The 15,136-nt window shown below is 40.3% G+C and overlaps 2 protein-coding genes across 5 annotated transcripts; one reads left to right on the forward strand and one right to left on the reverse strand.

The window, feature by feature from the left end:
* The first annotated feature begins 3,025 nt into the window (after positions 1 to 3,025).
* Positions 3,026 to 8,556, forward strand: LOC135680560 (pentatricopeptide repeat-containing protein At5g65560-like). Of its 3 annotated transcripts, none has more exons than XM_065194567.1 (2): positions 3,026 to 4,993; positions 7,989 to 8,556. In XM_065194567.1, exon 1 carries the CDS (start codon positions 3,061 to 3,063, stop codon positions 4,927 to 4,929), a length of 1,869 nt encoding a protein of 622 aa, XP_065050639.1. In that variant the 5' UTR covers positions 3,026 to 3,060; the 3' UTR covers positions 4,930 to 4,993; positions 7,989 to 8,556. The 3 variants fall into 3 exon arrangements, with proteins under 3 accessions (XP_065050639.1, XP_065050642.1, XP_065050641.1); XM_065194570.1 differs by having other exon boundaries at positions 3,034 to 5,019; XM_065194569.1 differs by having other exon boundaries at positions 3,034 to 4,998.
* A 797-nt stretch (positions 8,557 to 9,353) lies between these two features.
* Positions 9,354 to 14,777, reverse strand: LOC135680561 (uncharacterized). Of its 2 annotated transcripts, XM_065194571.1 has the most exons (8): positions 14,675 to 14,774; positions 12,796 to 12,857; positions 10,358 to 10,501; positions 10,136 to 10,209; positions 9,968 to 10,022; positions 9,839 to 9,901; positions 9,641 to 9,768; positions 9,354 to 9,531 (listed from the first exon to the last, which is right to left on the reverse strand). In XM_065194571.1, exons 1-8 carry the CDS (start codon positions 14,718 to 14,720, stop codon positions 9,453 to 9,455), a joined length of 651 nt encoding a protein of 216 aa, XP_065050643.1. In that variant the 5' UTR covers positions 14,721 to 14,774; the 3' UTR covers positions 9,354 to 9,452. The 2 variants fall into 2 exon arrangements, with proteins under 2 accessions (XP_065050643.1, XP_065050644.1); XM_065194572.1 differs by lacking the exon at positions 9,839 to 9,901 and having other exon boundaries at positions 14,675 to 14,777.
* Positions 14,778 to 15,136: the final 359 nt, after the last annotated feature.

Raw genomic sequence — 15,136 nt, forward strand, 5'->3', positions numbered from 1 at the left:
CGGTGCCCGGCGTACTACCGACGACCGATGTGACGCCTCAACCGTCACCACCGTCGTCCTCGCATCGCCTCTCTCTCTCTCTCTCTTTCGATCGTCCTGGCGGTGGTTAACGTGGTCACGAGCCGCGACTTCGCTCGTCGGATTCTGTCGGTCCCCGCGCGAGCCTTCTATGAGTGTGTATGACCGCGTCGGAATCGGTCACCACCGTACTTGCACGTAAGCTGTTTGTGGAATTGTCCGCCCGAATGTAGTACCTTTATTTCGTTTACTGTGGCAACTCATAGAAGCGCACACACCCTCTCCACGAAACCAGAGCGGATAAAGCGAAGAGCCGCAAGCCTTATGGTTTCAAGATCTGGATCTCTTTTCCACGCGTCGATTTGACTTCGCTATGGTCCTCATGAGATTGGATGCGTCCAAGGTTGCCGGACCACCTGTAAGTAGCGTGTAACTTGGTTAGCCGATCACTGATCTCAACAAAAGCATATGATGTTAGTACTGTGCTTTCACATAGGTCCAACAAGTTAGGTCACACGGCCATTGATGTGGACCTGCTTATCGGAGAAGTTACATTTAACTCGGGAGATCGGTTATCCAAATACGAGCATTAAATTTATAATTGACATTACATGGTAGAATTCTGTGGTAATGTTGAAATTTGCGATTACGTTCGATCATCGGATCGATCGATGTGATGGGGACATTCACGGTAAGATTCTAGTGGAGTTGACACGAGCAATTGGCGTCGAGGTGAGTCACTGCAGACGTGACTCACGTGATTGAACCGCGGGGTCAATTTGATGTGGTCTCGGAAGCGCATGCGGCAGCCACCAAAAGAGCCGCTTTCATGTCTTGAACGGGACCAGAGATGAGTCAAGTCGGAACCATGTGTTATACCTGCGTAATTTCCTTTTGTTTTACATGTATATGTATGTATGCTGGTAAAATCTAAAAACTTAAAGTGTATATGTAGTCATTATCTAACTTCGATTTAACTATTAGTTGTGATTTTAAAAAATATATATTAATTTTAGAAAGTTCTGTTATAAAAAAATAAATGTATTATATTACAATTTTGTAAGGATAAATATATAGGACATCCCATATATATAATCCTAAAATTTACCATTTGTCTCTCCTCTCTATATCTACCCTTTACCACGTTTCGTATATAAAATCGTACCTCCATCGTCGAGTCTCTTCGTCCTTCTTCCTACTAATCTCTCTCTCTCTCTCTCGTAAACTTGTTTCTTCGCTATCTATATATATATATATCTCATTCTGAGATTGAACAGAGACAGGAGAGGGAAGGGGGATCCAAGATCTGAGAAGCGTACATGGACGAGGAGTGGAAGCTGTCGAAGGAGAGAGGAAGAATGGTGGTGGTGGCAGAGAGAGCAGGGTCCTTCCTGAAGGGGTCCACCAGCGCAAGGGAAGGGCGGCGGCGGAGGCGGCGGTCGACGCCCAGGTCGTTTACAAGCCGGTGCGTGCGTCTAGTCAAGGAGCAGCGAGGCAGGTTCTACATCATGCGCCGCTGTGTCACCATGCTCATTTGCTGGCGAGATTACCCTTGACATGTAGCAGTAGGAGTAGTAGGATAAATATGTATACACTTGTGATCTTTCTCTTGGCAACAACAGGAAGAGAAGAAAGGAAAAGTAACAGCCAAAATATATAGACTATTAACATGCGTTCTTCTCTGTTCATACTCTTCACCTTTGCTTTGGTCTGACTTTGGATGGATTTCTGAGGCAGCTGTGGTTGTTGTTCGTTACTCCGTTTCCTGCTTCACCGCAAACTGCAATTAGCTGTGAGCTCAAATCAGGGAAGGAGAAGAGAAGAGAGAGAGAGACTGTGCTCTACGGAGGCTACTCTTCTGGCATCCATTGGCGATCCAGAAGAGGATGGAATGTTAAATTACTACATTAAATTAACTGGAAAAGGATATTTGGAAAGGATGGTGTGGAATTTAAAGTAGATTCTTCCAGAAAAAACAAATAAAGTATCCAAATTCTTAATCAATTAAAAATAATATTTATATAATTACGAGTGTCTCAAAATCAATTATTAAAAATAAGTGTACTTTTCTTCGTTCTACTTATTTTTTTTCACAAACCAAAAAAATATTACACAATTATTGAATCAGGCAAATTATTCGCGTTTCCTGTTAGTTCGAAGACTCATCGACCGCGTGTCGGTGGCTGATTTCCACGTGTGTCTTTATACATGCCGTTCCTTATCAGTCCTCTGGGGTCGTTGGTAGGAGTTTGGACGGTCAGGATGAAGGCCGCTTTTCCTCCATCACGTGACTACACGAATCTTAAGACATCTCGCTTTGGGCCGTGTTGGGAGGCCGTCCGGGAATATAATATAATACTAACTGCGGCAAAACCATAGTTAATGGTTTCTTGTGTTTAGAACGATGAGCCTTGGAATCAATCTTATTAACCCGAGTCAGACCCTGGTCCGGTCTACGGTGGCAAATCGACGGAGCCAGGGGACGCCTAACTCGTGGGGCCCGGTCAACACGCGACCGACGCAGCTGTCGACGCTGTGCCCGTGGGGCCGCCCCGCTGGCGAGGTAATTCTTTGGGTTCGGGCGCACCTTCACGTGCGGGCCGGGGCCCACCCCACGTGGCGGAATTATGAGACAGCGACCGGCTTGGAACCAAACGTGGACCGAGTTTGCGGTACGGGTTTGATCTTTATTCCCCGGTTGAGATCGAAGGAACGATTTGGTTTGCGAGACGTATTTAGCACCGGACCGGATCGAGTAGAGTCACATTCGAATCACCGAGCCGACCGCGTCACACTCGCTATTAATGTTTGTAATTATTTGTTAAATAGATTGGATTTTCCTTCTTTGACTTTTCGATCCATTAAAAAATTCATATTGAAGAGAGAAATATATGCACGTCTCCTTTAAATCACAACCGTTCGTTATTTGATGAGATCTCGAGAACCGTGAGATGGACGACTGTGGAGAAAACCTTCGTGACCGTGTCGAAGGCATCGACGTCATACACACTATTTTTACAATTTTATCCTATCGCGGGGTGTATGTGCAAAAAGACCAGCCGGAGCTCCACCAAATTAGGGTCCATCGAGCGCCGCCCACAATGGGCCGCTGCTACCACCGCCGCAGCCATCGGTAGAACAGACGCCGCCCTCAGAACCCTAGCACTCTTTATGCATGGCGGCCCTATCAAGGCCGTCGACGGAAGTCGCCTTATGTCCGCCGTGGCCTGCGAAGCTTTCGATTGGGCGCGTTTTTCTCCCTCCCGGACAGACGACGAAAAAGAGGAAACCGAAGAGGTTTCCTCTTCTCGCGACGGAGTCTCCAAAGATCCCTCCACCCCCGGCGAAGAACTGCATGTGAAGTTCTCCGAGGCGGTGCTCAGGTTCTCCAGATCGGGCCGCGCTTCCGTCCGGGAGGTCGGCTCGCGACCCGCCCGGTTCCGCGCTGCTTCGTACAACAAGCTGATGAAGGCGGTCGCCGAGGTCGGTTCAGCGGATGACGTCCTCAGACTGTTCGGAGAAATGAAACGGTCGGAATGCCAACCCAACGTTCTCTGCTACAGCACCGTGATCAACGCCCTCTTGACGGCCGGTCGCCACGAGGAAGCCGAGGCAACGTTCGAGGAGATGATCTCCTCGGGAATCAAGCCTAATCTGTTCTCCTACAATATCCTGGTGAAGCTGCACGCCTGCTGCACGAAAAAATTCGACTTGGCATATGAGGTCATCGCGATGGTGAAGAAATGTGGACTTTGTCCCGATTCGACTACCTACTCGACATTGATCACGGGGCTTTGCTCGGCAGGGAGGATCGAGGAGGCATGGGGCGTATTGGACTGGATGCTCGAGGAGAATTGTCCGCCCACCACCCACAGTTATACACCAATCGTGCAAAGTTACTGCTTTGAAGGGAAAATTGAGCCAGCCAAAAGCTTGATGGCTACCATGGTGGATGTTGGTTGCACTCCGAGCACAGCGACATATAACATATTGATCGGAGCGCTTTGCAGAGCCGGAAACTTTGATGAGGTTGAGAAGATTCTGACAGAAAGCGTACACCGAGGTTGGAAGCCTAATGAAATTACTTACAATACATATATGGATGGACTTTGTAAGAGTGGGAGGACCAAAGAAGCATTCGATCAGTTGGAAGTTATGTTGGGGATTGGATTATATCCTACTGCTTTCACTTTGAATATTCTTCTCAATTGCCTTTGCTGTGATTCCAAGGAGGTTTTGGTGGCTAAATGTTTGATAGAGAGGAGCTCTGAGCTGCATTGGTATGTCAGTGTTGTTGATTACAATGTTGTGATGAGCGGACTCCGTAAGGCAGGACACTGGGTGGGTGTTATCAAGCTCTTTACAGACATGGTAAAAAAGGGCATCACTCCTAATATTAGGACTTTCAACATTGTGATCCATAGCCTTTGCCATGGAGGAAAACTTCACATGGCAGTTTGTATGATGAATAGTGGAGAAATTATTGCAAACGTGGTGACATATAATACTCTACTTCATTGGTTTTACCTAGATGGAAGGATAAATGAGGCTCAACATCTGTTCTCTTTTATGAGTGCCAATAACATTTCACCAGATGGAATTACCTACAATACGATGATCGATAGTCTTTGTAGAGTAGGCAGGTTTTTGGAGGCTACTGACTGCTTTATCAGATCCTTGGAATACAGATTCTCAACTGATCTTCTTCTCCGTCTAATCCACAGGCTGGTTAGAAATAGAAGGTTGAAGGAATTGCTAAAGCTATTTAAAGGAATTGAGAAGCACAGTATTTCCCTTGACGTTCTCGTTTTTGACTCGTTAATTAAAGCAGCCTGCAAGGAAGGTTTTTGTGGAAGCACAGAGATCTATGTACTTTGCCTAATTCTGGATAAAATGCTTGCACGGAGATAGTGTTGTCTTAGCTGTTGCTTTAGACATTCCTCAAGCTGTGATGGTCTTGAAATCCTGAACTTAGGTCAGGTGAATTTTTTCTTTGATACGGTATAAAGCAACAACTAAACCAACTTTCGATTTCATCGGCAACAACTTTAATGCTGTTTTATAATTTTGGCCTCCATGATAAGCTTATTATGCATTATAATTCGACACCTATTTATGGATGTATACTGATATATCTTGGCTATCTTGGTGTGAAACATGAAAAACAGTCAGTATTCACTTGATTGGTGCTTTTACTAGGAGACATTCTGTAATTAATTTCTTTATCTTATATTCATTGTTGTTATGTGTTTTCTTATGATTTTTTTCTATTATAATCGCTGCAAAAATGCACATGTTTTCTGTATTAACTTTTTTAATGTTCGTATTAGTTTTGAGCTTTTAGTGCTTTGTGTGGAACCTGCATGTTGAGTTATATGTAGCATTTTCAGTAATAATAAACCTCTTCGGTATAATATTATATATCAGAATTATTTACACAGAAACACACTGAGAGAGTTATCGGCAATGCTGCTGCTTCATCACTCCTTGTAACTATATTGTCTATTTGGTGGTGTGCATGCTTGCTCCAGAATCTTGCAAGGGACTGATTTTAATTTAGCATCTATCTTAAGTGGTTGGTCAGCAGGCTTAGTTCTATTTACTCGGTTACCATCTGAAATATTTACCTGTTTATCATTCTGTGTCATATCACTTCTTATTTGATAACTCAAAAGCCGCATGTTACATGTAAGAAAAATCATATGCTTTATTATATTATGTTCATGTTCTTTGGATTTCTTACATTTTAAACCCTGGAAAGCACCAATTGACAGCTCTGTTATTCAATGTGCCTCGGTGCCATCTCTTGTTCAGGGTAGACATATTGCCTTTCGTATTTGTAATTTACAGTCAATATTTGTAATTTACATTGCCTATCAAGTGTTTACTAAAATAGCTTCTTGTGAGGTCTTGAGTTAAATGCTTCCACTAACTCGTATTCTCTTTTACAGATCTTTAAGAGACCATAAGAGGTTTCAGATAGGTTGATCCTTTATAGACGGACACTTAAGAGTGTTGTACGACATAGACTAAACTAGCTAATTCTATGACAGAATGGCATCACCTAATTGGTTTCTACTTAGAGACGTCCTTTTTTCATCAATTTGATAAAATTACCCTTGATCCTCCATTAATCGTCATTGATCGTTGTCGCCATCCCTTGTTCCTATTGTGAGTGGCGCCTCCTCTCCTCTTCCTCGTTACTCACCCTTACTTATCATAGTGGGAGCAATGGGTATAATAGAGGCGCTAATGTCCTTATTGGCCCGCCCTTTCTTGTTACGACAAGAGTAGTGACTAGGGTGGTGAAGGCAACAATAAGACGATAAAGACCCTCGCCACTAGCACCCTCATTGGCTCACCCTTTCTCATTGTGATGAGAGCAGTGATGAGGGCATTGATAGGTAGATTCCTTGTTTGACGAGAGCACCCTCTAATAGAAAGACTAAAAGTCTCGATTCAAGAGAGCGAAGGAAAGGTTTCTCCTAATAATACACTAGATTCCTTATTTGACAACCTTTGTCGGACCTACGTAAAGTTGAAACTTGTGTGTTAGGTACCTGAACAGACTCGGGCTATAGAGTAGTACTTGAGCTTGGTTCTCCAACCTCGCTTAACTCTATCATGCTCTCACTATCTCCGCTAAGAATATGTTCATTCTTAAGGAACACTGCTCTCTTGGCTACAAAGACCTTTTGGTCCTCGAGATGATGGAAATAATACCCACAAGTTTCCTTTGGGTATCCCACGAACTTGCACCGCTCTGTCCTTGATTCTAACTTATCGGGGTTGTGTCTTTTAATGTGGGCAGGACAGCCCTAAATCTTAACAACCTTAAGATTGAGTTTCTTCCCTTTTCATATCTCATATGGTGTAGACACTATCGGCTTAGTTGGAACTCTGTTCAGAAGGTAAGCTGCGGTCTCCAGGGCATATCCCCATAATGAGATGGGTAGGTCAGTGATGCACTCCAACAAGGTTTGGAACCTAGTTGATGCACTCGAAGGTATTGCACCCATCGGTTGCAAATGAATCTTTAAGAAAAAGATCAGAGTAGATGGAAAGGTAGAGACCTATAAAGCAAGGTTAGTGGCTAAGGGGTATCGTCAAAGGTAAGATGTTGATTATGACGAAACCTTCTCACCCGCAGCTGTTCTGGTCATGATAAAATTTTCTTTACATTCACTATCTAAATTATCATAAAGTCATGTGCCAATTTTAACATGATTGCTCATTTTTTGTCAAATTAATTATGAAGTCATTAGTTGCATATCTAACTATTTAACGTATCGATAGATTGTCATCAAGAAGTCACTAGTTGCACAAAAAATGATTATGATAGAATCTCCACAGAAAAAAAGAAAAAAATAAATAAATGCATAGACTTTTCTGAAGCTGTGATGTGTCAATTAAATGTCTCAACTATTTTTGTTTCTTGTAATAGGAACCTTGTTTGGGAAAAACAATAAAATACATGTTGTTTCTCCTTTGTTCATGTTAAAAGATGCCATGCATGTGGCCAGATTGCAAGGCTATCCGAAACACTTATTGTTCATTATAAATTATTCAGAACAAGGATTTTTCTGCCTGTTTGATTGTTTTTTTTTTTTGCTTTTCTATTTTTGCTTCTACGTTGATTGGTTTTATCCTTTTCATTTAATCTTCGACGCATCATGCCACAATGTTGTAGCAGGACAAATGCTAGCTTAGTTATTGTATATTTTTCCACTTCGACACAAGATAAAACTAATATGTATGTTCGGAAAACATGACCACTTTTTTTGTCAGTACCATTATACACCACCAATGCAAAATTATGCATTCAAGTTTCTTTCCATGAAATCATTGAGCTGTATCTTTATTAGCAATCAACTTCTAATTTGATCATTAACGAGTAATTGGACAAACAGAGCCATCTGTTATTAGGTTACAACTACAAACACATTAAACTCGGTTTCCTTCTCTTGCAGGTGGGCAGAAGTTGACACGAAAGCTTTGTGCCTCTCTCTGTGTTCAGGCTTGTAATATTAAGCAAGATTTATGTGCAACTCCCTGTAGGCTCAGGAGAGGTGGAGGGTTTGCAACTCTACAGGGAACTACTTTTGTGGTATATTACGAGCAGCTATGCTTGCCCGTCTTTGGAAGTAAGGTTGTTCTCTAATGTCCAAATCTTGCCTATCTCATCTTGAACACCGAAGGAGGTTAATATACATTCGGTGAAGGTGCTGATTAGCTTAGCTCTTGAATTTGGCATGTACCTCTTATCTTTTTTTTTTGAGATGATGAGCATTTGAGCCCTTCAACAATTGTGGTAAGAATGTATAGTCGGTATGTATCACTGGCCACGTTATAGTTGCATTTTGGCGCCAAAAAGAATGTAGTAGTCTGTCAGTCTCACCGGCCTGCCAAGACGAGAGAGAGAGAGAGAGAGGATTGTTTCCGCTAGTCGAGCTTTGATTGTACAAACCTGAAGACGTCGATTTGTGATGTGTACACCCTTAGATTCAAGAATGTACGGTTGCTGATAGCACAATATCATTGCTAGAATAAAGCAAAAGAAGAAAAAGGCCATTCTGTGCCTCCACGCTTTTTAAATAATCATCTACAGCCTGACGACTTGGAGATGGTCGGAGATGTGTCAACTTGAACACATTTTAACGAGTTGGAGGCTGCTACATTTACAACCCTTTCTCCCTCTCCCAAGCGAAAAATATTGTATAATTGTTTTCATTTCTTGCGTCTTCGGCTGTTATGCTTCACAACAACAGCATGTGAAGGCATAGATCTACCAATTCCAATCAAGATAATGCAAAATTCCGTTTGCAAGTGGAATATTTGTCGAGTTAGCTAATCATGGCAAAACAAACAAATGGGTTTGTTCTTACACTCGAGCACAGCAAGAGTGAGCAACTAACTCACTTGACTCGATCACAAGTATAGAGAAGGCGGGCATTCAACCTCCATCCAACCTTTTGGTGAGAAGAGAAAAACATGATTTTTTTTTTTAATAAAAAATAGTTTTCTTTTATTATACTAAACAACATGCAAGGCGTCGAACATGAAAGAAACTTATCGAGCGTAAAACAATGCCCTAACCAATAATAAATAAGATGTCAATAGAGCTGAAAACATAAGGATTTTCTATGTTGAGAAGATCGCTTAAAAAGGGTTGGCTTGATCAACTATCTCTTATACTTAGCCCACAAAACCTGGACAATGATGCTGTTTTAGGATGACTGGTCTTAATCATGTTTTGAATGACACATATCTAGACACGATAAGCCAACTTAAGCTCCGACAAATAAAAGGCCAAATTTCAACATGTTTAAACCATCTAAGCAGCTTGGGAAGGCTTTAAAGTAATCAGAACATGGTTTCCAAGACATCCAATTATCTTTACACAACCCACAGATCTTTATTAGAAAATAAGACTTTTATAGCAGTTGATACGACGAGAAAGTATAACCTGAACAACCCCCGGGGATACATTTCAACTCGAGCTTCTGAAAAGGACTGCAGTTTACCAAACAAATGTTTGTTAGAATCAAATAATGTATTTTCAGGTTTGCAATGAATAATCATGTATAATGCAGATAGAAATGAGGGAGATTCGGGATGCAACCTGCTATTAGGATCGTAATAAAAGCCATTGATGGAACCATCACTACAAGAAAAGCAAACATAGTAGAAGCCCGCAATAGTCAAGCCACAGTCTATTCCGACATTAACAAAATACTGCTCCTTCCATCGCTGCAATATGTATGGCAAGTCAAGATATGATTTTAACAAGTACAAGGATTAGGATTAGGTAAGAGGCTACCATAAATATGTACGGATAGTTACTCAGATCCATGTTTTTACCACCATCAGCCTCAACCTGACTCTGACAAAGCAGAAATTTCAACTTGACAGAACCATACAGATCAAATTCGGATCAATGTTCTCTTACCAGAAGTGGAGCAAAAGATGGGAACTTGGACCAATGTCTAATATCATCCTCTGGCCTGTAAAGTGAGGAAAGGGTTTGCTTGTTAATGAATATAAGTAAAGCTGATTATACTTTACAGTATAATCAATCAGCATCTGTGATAAATAAACTAAAAAGAAAAGGCCATACGTTGCTTCCCACTTCCTGGTGAAAAAAGTGAAATTATTTCCATCAACTAGTTCTCCCTCCCAAAAAGTAACTACCTGAATATGTGCAAAAGAAATATTTGCTTGTGAAGACTGCTTTATGTTGATAAAACGTTCTGGTTGGTAAGTAACAATCATGTGATAAAAGATGTTAAATAAATACATGTAAATAGCAGAAAAGATAAAGGTTGGTAAATCTTCTTACAGGCGTGTCTGCTAAGGGAACATTTAGTGCTTCCATTGTGCCACATAAATAGCCATTATCAAGGTCAATTCCTTGGATCCGCACATTAACCTTCCACGCTTCATCTTTTTGCAAACTTGAAACATTCTGGGTACCGGAAAAAGCCTGCAATGGAAGCTAGCTGCTGAATTCCAAATAGAGGAAGAATCAAAAGGAGTTCTCGAGTTTGCCAGCAACCATTTCTAGGAAGTATACTGAGGTGAAAGATAGCATAATATATAACGCAATATTCTTAATATGCGAAATATATCTTTAGCCTTCGTAAGAAGGAAAAACCTCCATAAATAGTAACATTTGGAAACCTTCAAAGCATAATTCGTTGGACAATACAGTTACCAGCATGATCCTTGGAAGCATATCCTGAAATATAGAGCATCCTGATGCTTCTTACCTATTATCCTTCATGGTAACCTAGAAAACTGACCAGTATAATAAAATGTAAGACTAACTGCACCAACTATTTCAAATGGTTTTCTTTTTTTCCATAAAAAATTTGATAAGACCTTTCAATATTTATTTTCTTTGATTGACTTACATTATTTAATAACATTTACTCTAATACATAATACTAATAGACTCTTTCTTTATTTTGTGACAGAGTGCTCACCGCAAGAGTATCATATACTTGGGGACACAAACATCTGCATAAAGGAGTTCTAAGACAAAAATCTACAGACAAACCCTGCCCTCAAACTTATAAAGAGGGCAAAAGGCAAGTCGATCCAATTCATGATCCCAAAGACAAATTGCAACCAAACGAGTGAATTAACAATGACAATGAATTATATTTTAATCCAGTAATTTGCTACAATAAAAATTCACTATGGACTCTTCTATCATGAAACCACCCCCCACATAGATAAATACAGTAGGAAGAACTAAAGAGAGTACTCAAGTTGACAGCATTTGCTTTCTATATTATAGTAGCCACTTCCGCTGTATGATGCAACAGATGCAATAGTCAATTATAATAGGTTATATTTGTTTGAGATGAGTGTATTGATACATAGACCTCCTTTATAGAGATATTAAATATCCAACATCAGATGATCAATAAAATCCCAGCAAGGACTTCCTGGGAAGGCTTGTCCTTGGGTGAGACCTAACCATGTGTGAATATAATGATCTCAAATATTGGCAACTTTACTGGTCCATGATCTTTAGATCTGGTAAACTCATTCTTGTACATCTGGTGACCCAATCATCAGAACAGTCTAACTTACCAGCAAGCTTTTTTGTGCTGGTTATGTACTCCAGCTGCTTTCTCCTTTAAAGCCATGGTATTTTCTACATTAACACTAGTATATGGCATTAAACTACCATTGCAAGCATTACATTGCATAAGCTGAATTAATGCATATGAACTACAGCTATGGAAAAGGTCTGAACTCTTCATTTTGAGTTTAACAAGATGCTCCATCACAAACAGGGACTCCAGTCATAACAACACTTACTCTGAATTGAAGAGAGTTCTTAAATAATATTCTCTGCGGGTGGTTATTTACACAAATTCATATGATGAAGAATCGTATACATGTTTGACCTATTACCCTGACACTCCGATTAGTCCCACATTGAAAGTAGGTAAAAGACTAGGATTGACCACAAAGGTATGATTGATGTACCACTGTAAACTTGAGATTATTAAGCATATTAAATCAGTAGCTCAGGATCAATGAGGTTAATAGGTTGGATCGTGATAATTGATATCAAAACCAAGTATTAGGGCATTATGAGAGGCTCAAATAGGAAAGAGCTACCCGTGGACGAGACCAGAGGGCATGTCATTGCATGGAGCCACTACTTGGCTAAACCTCACATGCACCAGGATCTGATTAATGACGAGGACATCAAGCCAATCGGGGAGATTAGAACATCCCGATTAGTCCCATATTGGAAGTGAGCAAAAGATTAAGATTAACTAATAAGGGTCTCATATTATAATAAACTTTGACTTAAGTATTTTGGACCCGTTGTTCAGACTCAACAAAATTAATGGATTAATTTTCCTATAAAACCAGGTCGTGACAATTATGAAGTGGTGAAAGGGAGAAATTGGGACAAGATAATAAAATCCATCACTATATGGACCCACATATAAGCTGTTTGTCAAATAAGCAGCACAAAGCATCTGCCAATGTTCCCATGACAAGTGAAGAAAACAGGCAAGCACATATTTTATAAAGAGAATGTCTCTTCTATCAATCTTCTCCAAAGGATGCCAAGTAGCATTATACAAGTATTACAGTAAAAATTTGGAGGTAAATATCTAAAGAAACAAGATAATAACTCTAACATGTGAAAACAAAGATCCCCTTGCATCACAGATAACTGAAATACCAACAAGTTTGATGAAACATCTACCCGTAACAGAAATTTTACAGAACTAAAGTACTCACCCTCCCAGCACTTAAAAGTGAACAAGAAGGAGGTGGAGGACGTCCAGTTCTTGATTCTAGTCCTGTACATGTTTTTATTCTTCAATATGGTGCCAAATTAGCTTTAAATATCATTATAGCAGAAATTTGTTCACATGTCATGAAGATTGCAAGCAACAATATGCACGTCATCTAAGAGTGGCTAACCAAAAATCAGCTCAAATAAGTGGCATCATCCAATATAATAAGATCCACATGCAAAACCAAACACGCATCAGTATGAAAGGACAGTGTTCATGTGTTTATCAATGTAAAGGAAATGCTAAACAGACAATGCAACCTCCTTATCAATATAAGGAAGCTCGAAACTTCATTCTAACAAAATCGCATTTCAAGATATATACAAGCAAAGAAACATTGTCCTAATACCCTACCATCATTTTTTAGTTCTGCAAAAGAATGAGAAACGAGAGACTACATGTGATTCATACTGAACAATGAAATCAACCCAAAAAATTTGCATCACATGAACAGGTTGAAAATCAGTGCCAAAATTGGTGGCATTTAGTGCATGCTTGCAATTGTATGAAGTGGATAAATTGTTATAATTATTTTTCGATTTAAATTATCAGCTTCATGTTAAACTCAAATTAAGAGATCTAAAAACTCAAAACATTGAGTCAATATCAAAATGGGATTTCAACTTGCAATACTAGGAATCTAATGTATTCCAAAATATCACCACTGACGACTTCCATAGTAGTCCATGATCAAACCTATGCTTAATCTACGTTAGCTACCCATCTTTTCCAGCTCCTCTTACGTCAATCACGATAGACATGAAGGCAATTGTCTGTTATTTATTCAAACTATAATGGGTCCCTCCAAGTGCTTCTTCAGCATGTTGTCATTCCATGTTCAAAATCAATGGATAATGTACCAGAAGTCATATTTACAACCGAATCAGAGATGACAAATAAGAAGCTTAGGTCCATAATCGGCTATCACATTAATCTGAATCCCACTAAATTCAGCAAGCAAAACACAAACTTCATAGCTGATATCAACCAAAAAATAACACATATCTCTTTCAAGTCAGAAATTATGAAAATATATAGACCATAGCTTATAAGCTAATCATCGTCAAATTCTGAACAAATAACCATATAGCTATTTGTACATATAATTTGAAAAGATACAAACTGTAAAGACATGTTAAGCATGAACAAAATGATTTAATCAATCTGTTGAATCAATGCAGAATTACAATTGTACATTTGAACAGTTTACTACTGTAATTTTACAGATTAGGTATTTAGAAGTCCATAAAATCTAAAAGTAATTGCTAATAAAAGGAAGCGGTTATATTAAAAGAACACTACTTAAGGTTCCAGCAACTTTCTTCCTTGCAGGCACACCATGATCTGCGAACTTATGTACCTAATCAATCAACAAAGATAATCTAAATTCGAACTCCCACAAGCACAGAAACATTGATGTAAAGATAACAGCATCGGCCTGAAGCAGCAAAATGGAAGTCTCGATGTCCTAATATAGAACAACTCTTCAGATTCCCGGGCAAAAGATGGTCGGTTGCAATACAACTACAACCTTATAATTCCACTCATCATATTTCTGTCATAACTGTGAGAAAACTTAACTGACAATGAGAAATCGACCACCACAAACAAACTCGTCAAAATGCAGTACAATCCTACGAGACACATCAGAAGGGCTAAAGTTAAGAAAGCCCTAAGAAGTCTCGTCTCAATGCAAATATAATCCTAAAATCGACATCAGAAGATCTAACCCTAGCAGACGATCGATCTAAGAAAGGCCTAGAAATATCTAGTATCGAAAGCAAGAAAAAGGAGGAAGCTCCCGGAAAGTAAAATCTAACCGGAGTCTTGCGAAGGCGTCGAGCTCTCCACCACTCTCACAGGCATCTTCAGCGACCTTTTCGATCTCGGTCTGAGGTGGAGGTGGGGCAGGTGGGCGTTTTATTGGCAGCTGCAACCTTCGGTCGAACTTCAACCGGTCACGCGGTTCGCGCGATTCCGAGTCGCCCGAATCATTAGCTGAGCTCAGATCGGCATGGACCGGCTCGAGCTTTCCCAGAGTCGAACCGAATCGGGCGAATCGTCCCTTGGTCGATCTAAACGGACCCGGAATACGCATGGACCAGCTCGATCGCTACCAGAGTCGAACCGGTTCTACCCCGGTCGAAGCTCCTCCAGTTCGACAGAGAAGCTCGTTGCCGGTGGACGTGATAGAGTTTTTTAGATTCACTGCATCATGATCAAGTTTCCGTTCGCGGGGGCCACTATGATGTGTGTTTTTGTTTCTGAAAACAACGATTATT

Source organism: Musa acuminata, chromosome BXJ1-8, assembly GCF_036884655.1.
Source record: "Musa acuminata AAA Group cultivar baxijiao chromosome BXJ1-8, Cavendish_Baxijiao_AAA, whole genome shotgun sequence".
Lineage (NCBI taxonomy): Eukaryota > Viridiplantae > Streptophyta > Magnoliopsida > Zingiberales > Musaceae > Musa > Musa acuminata.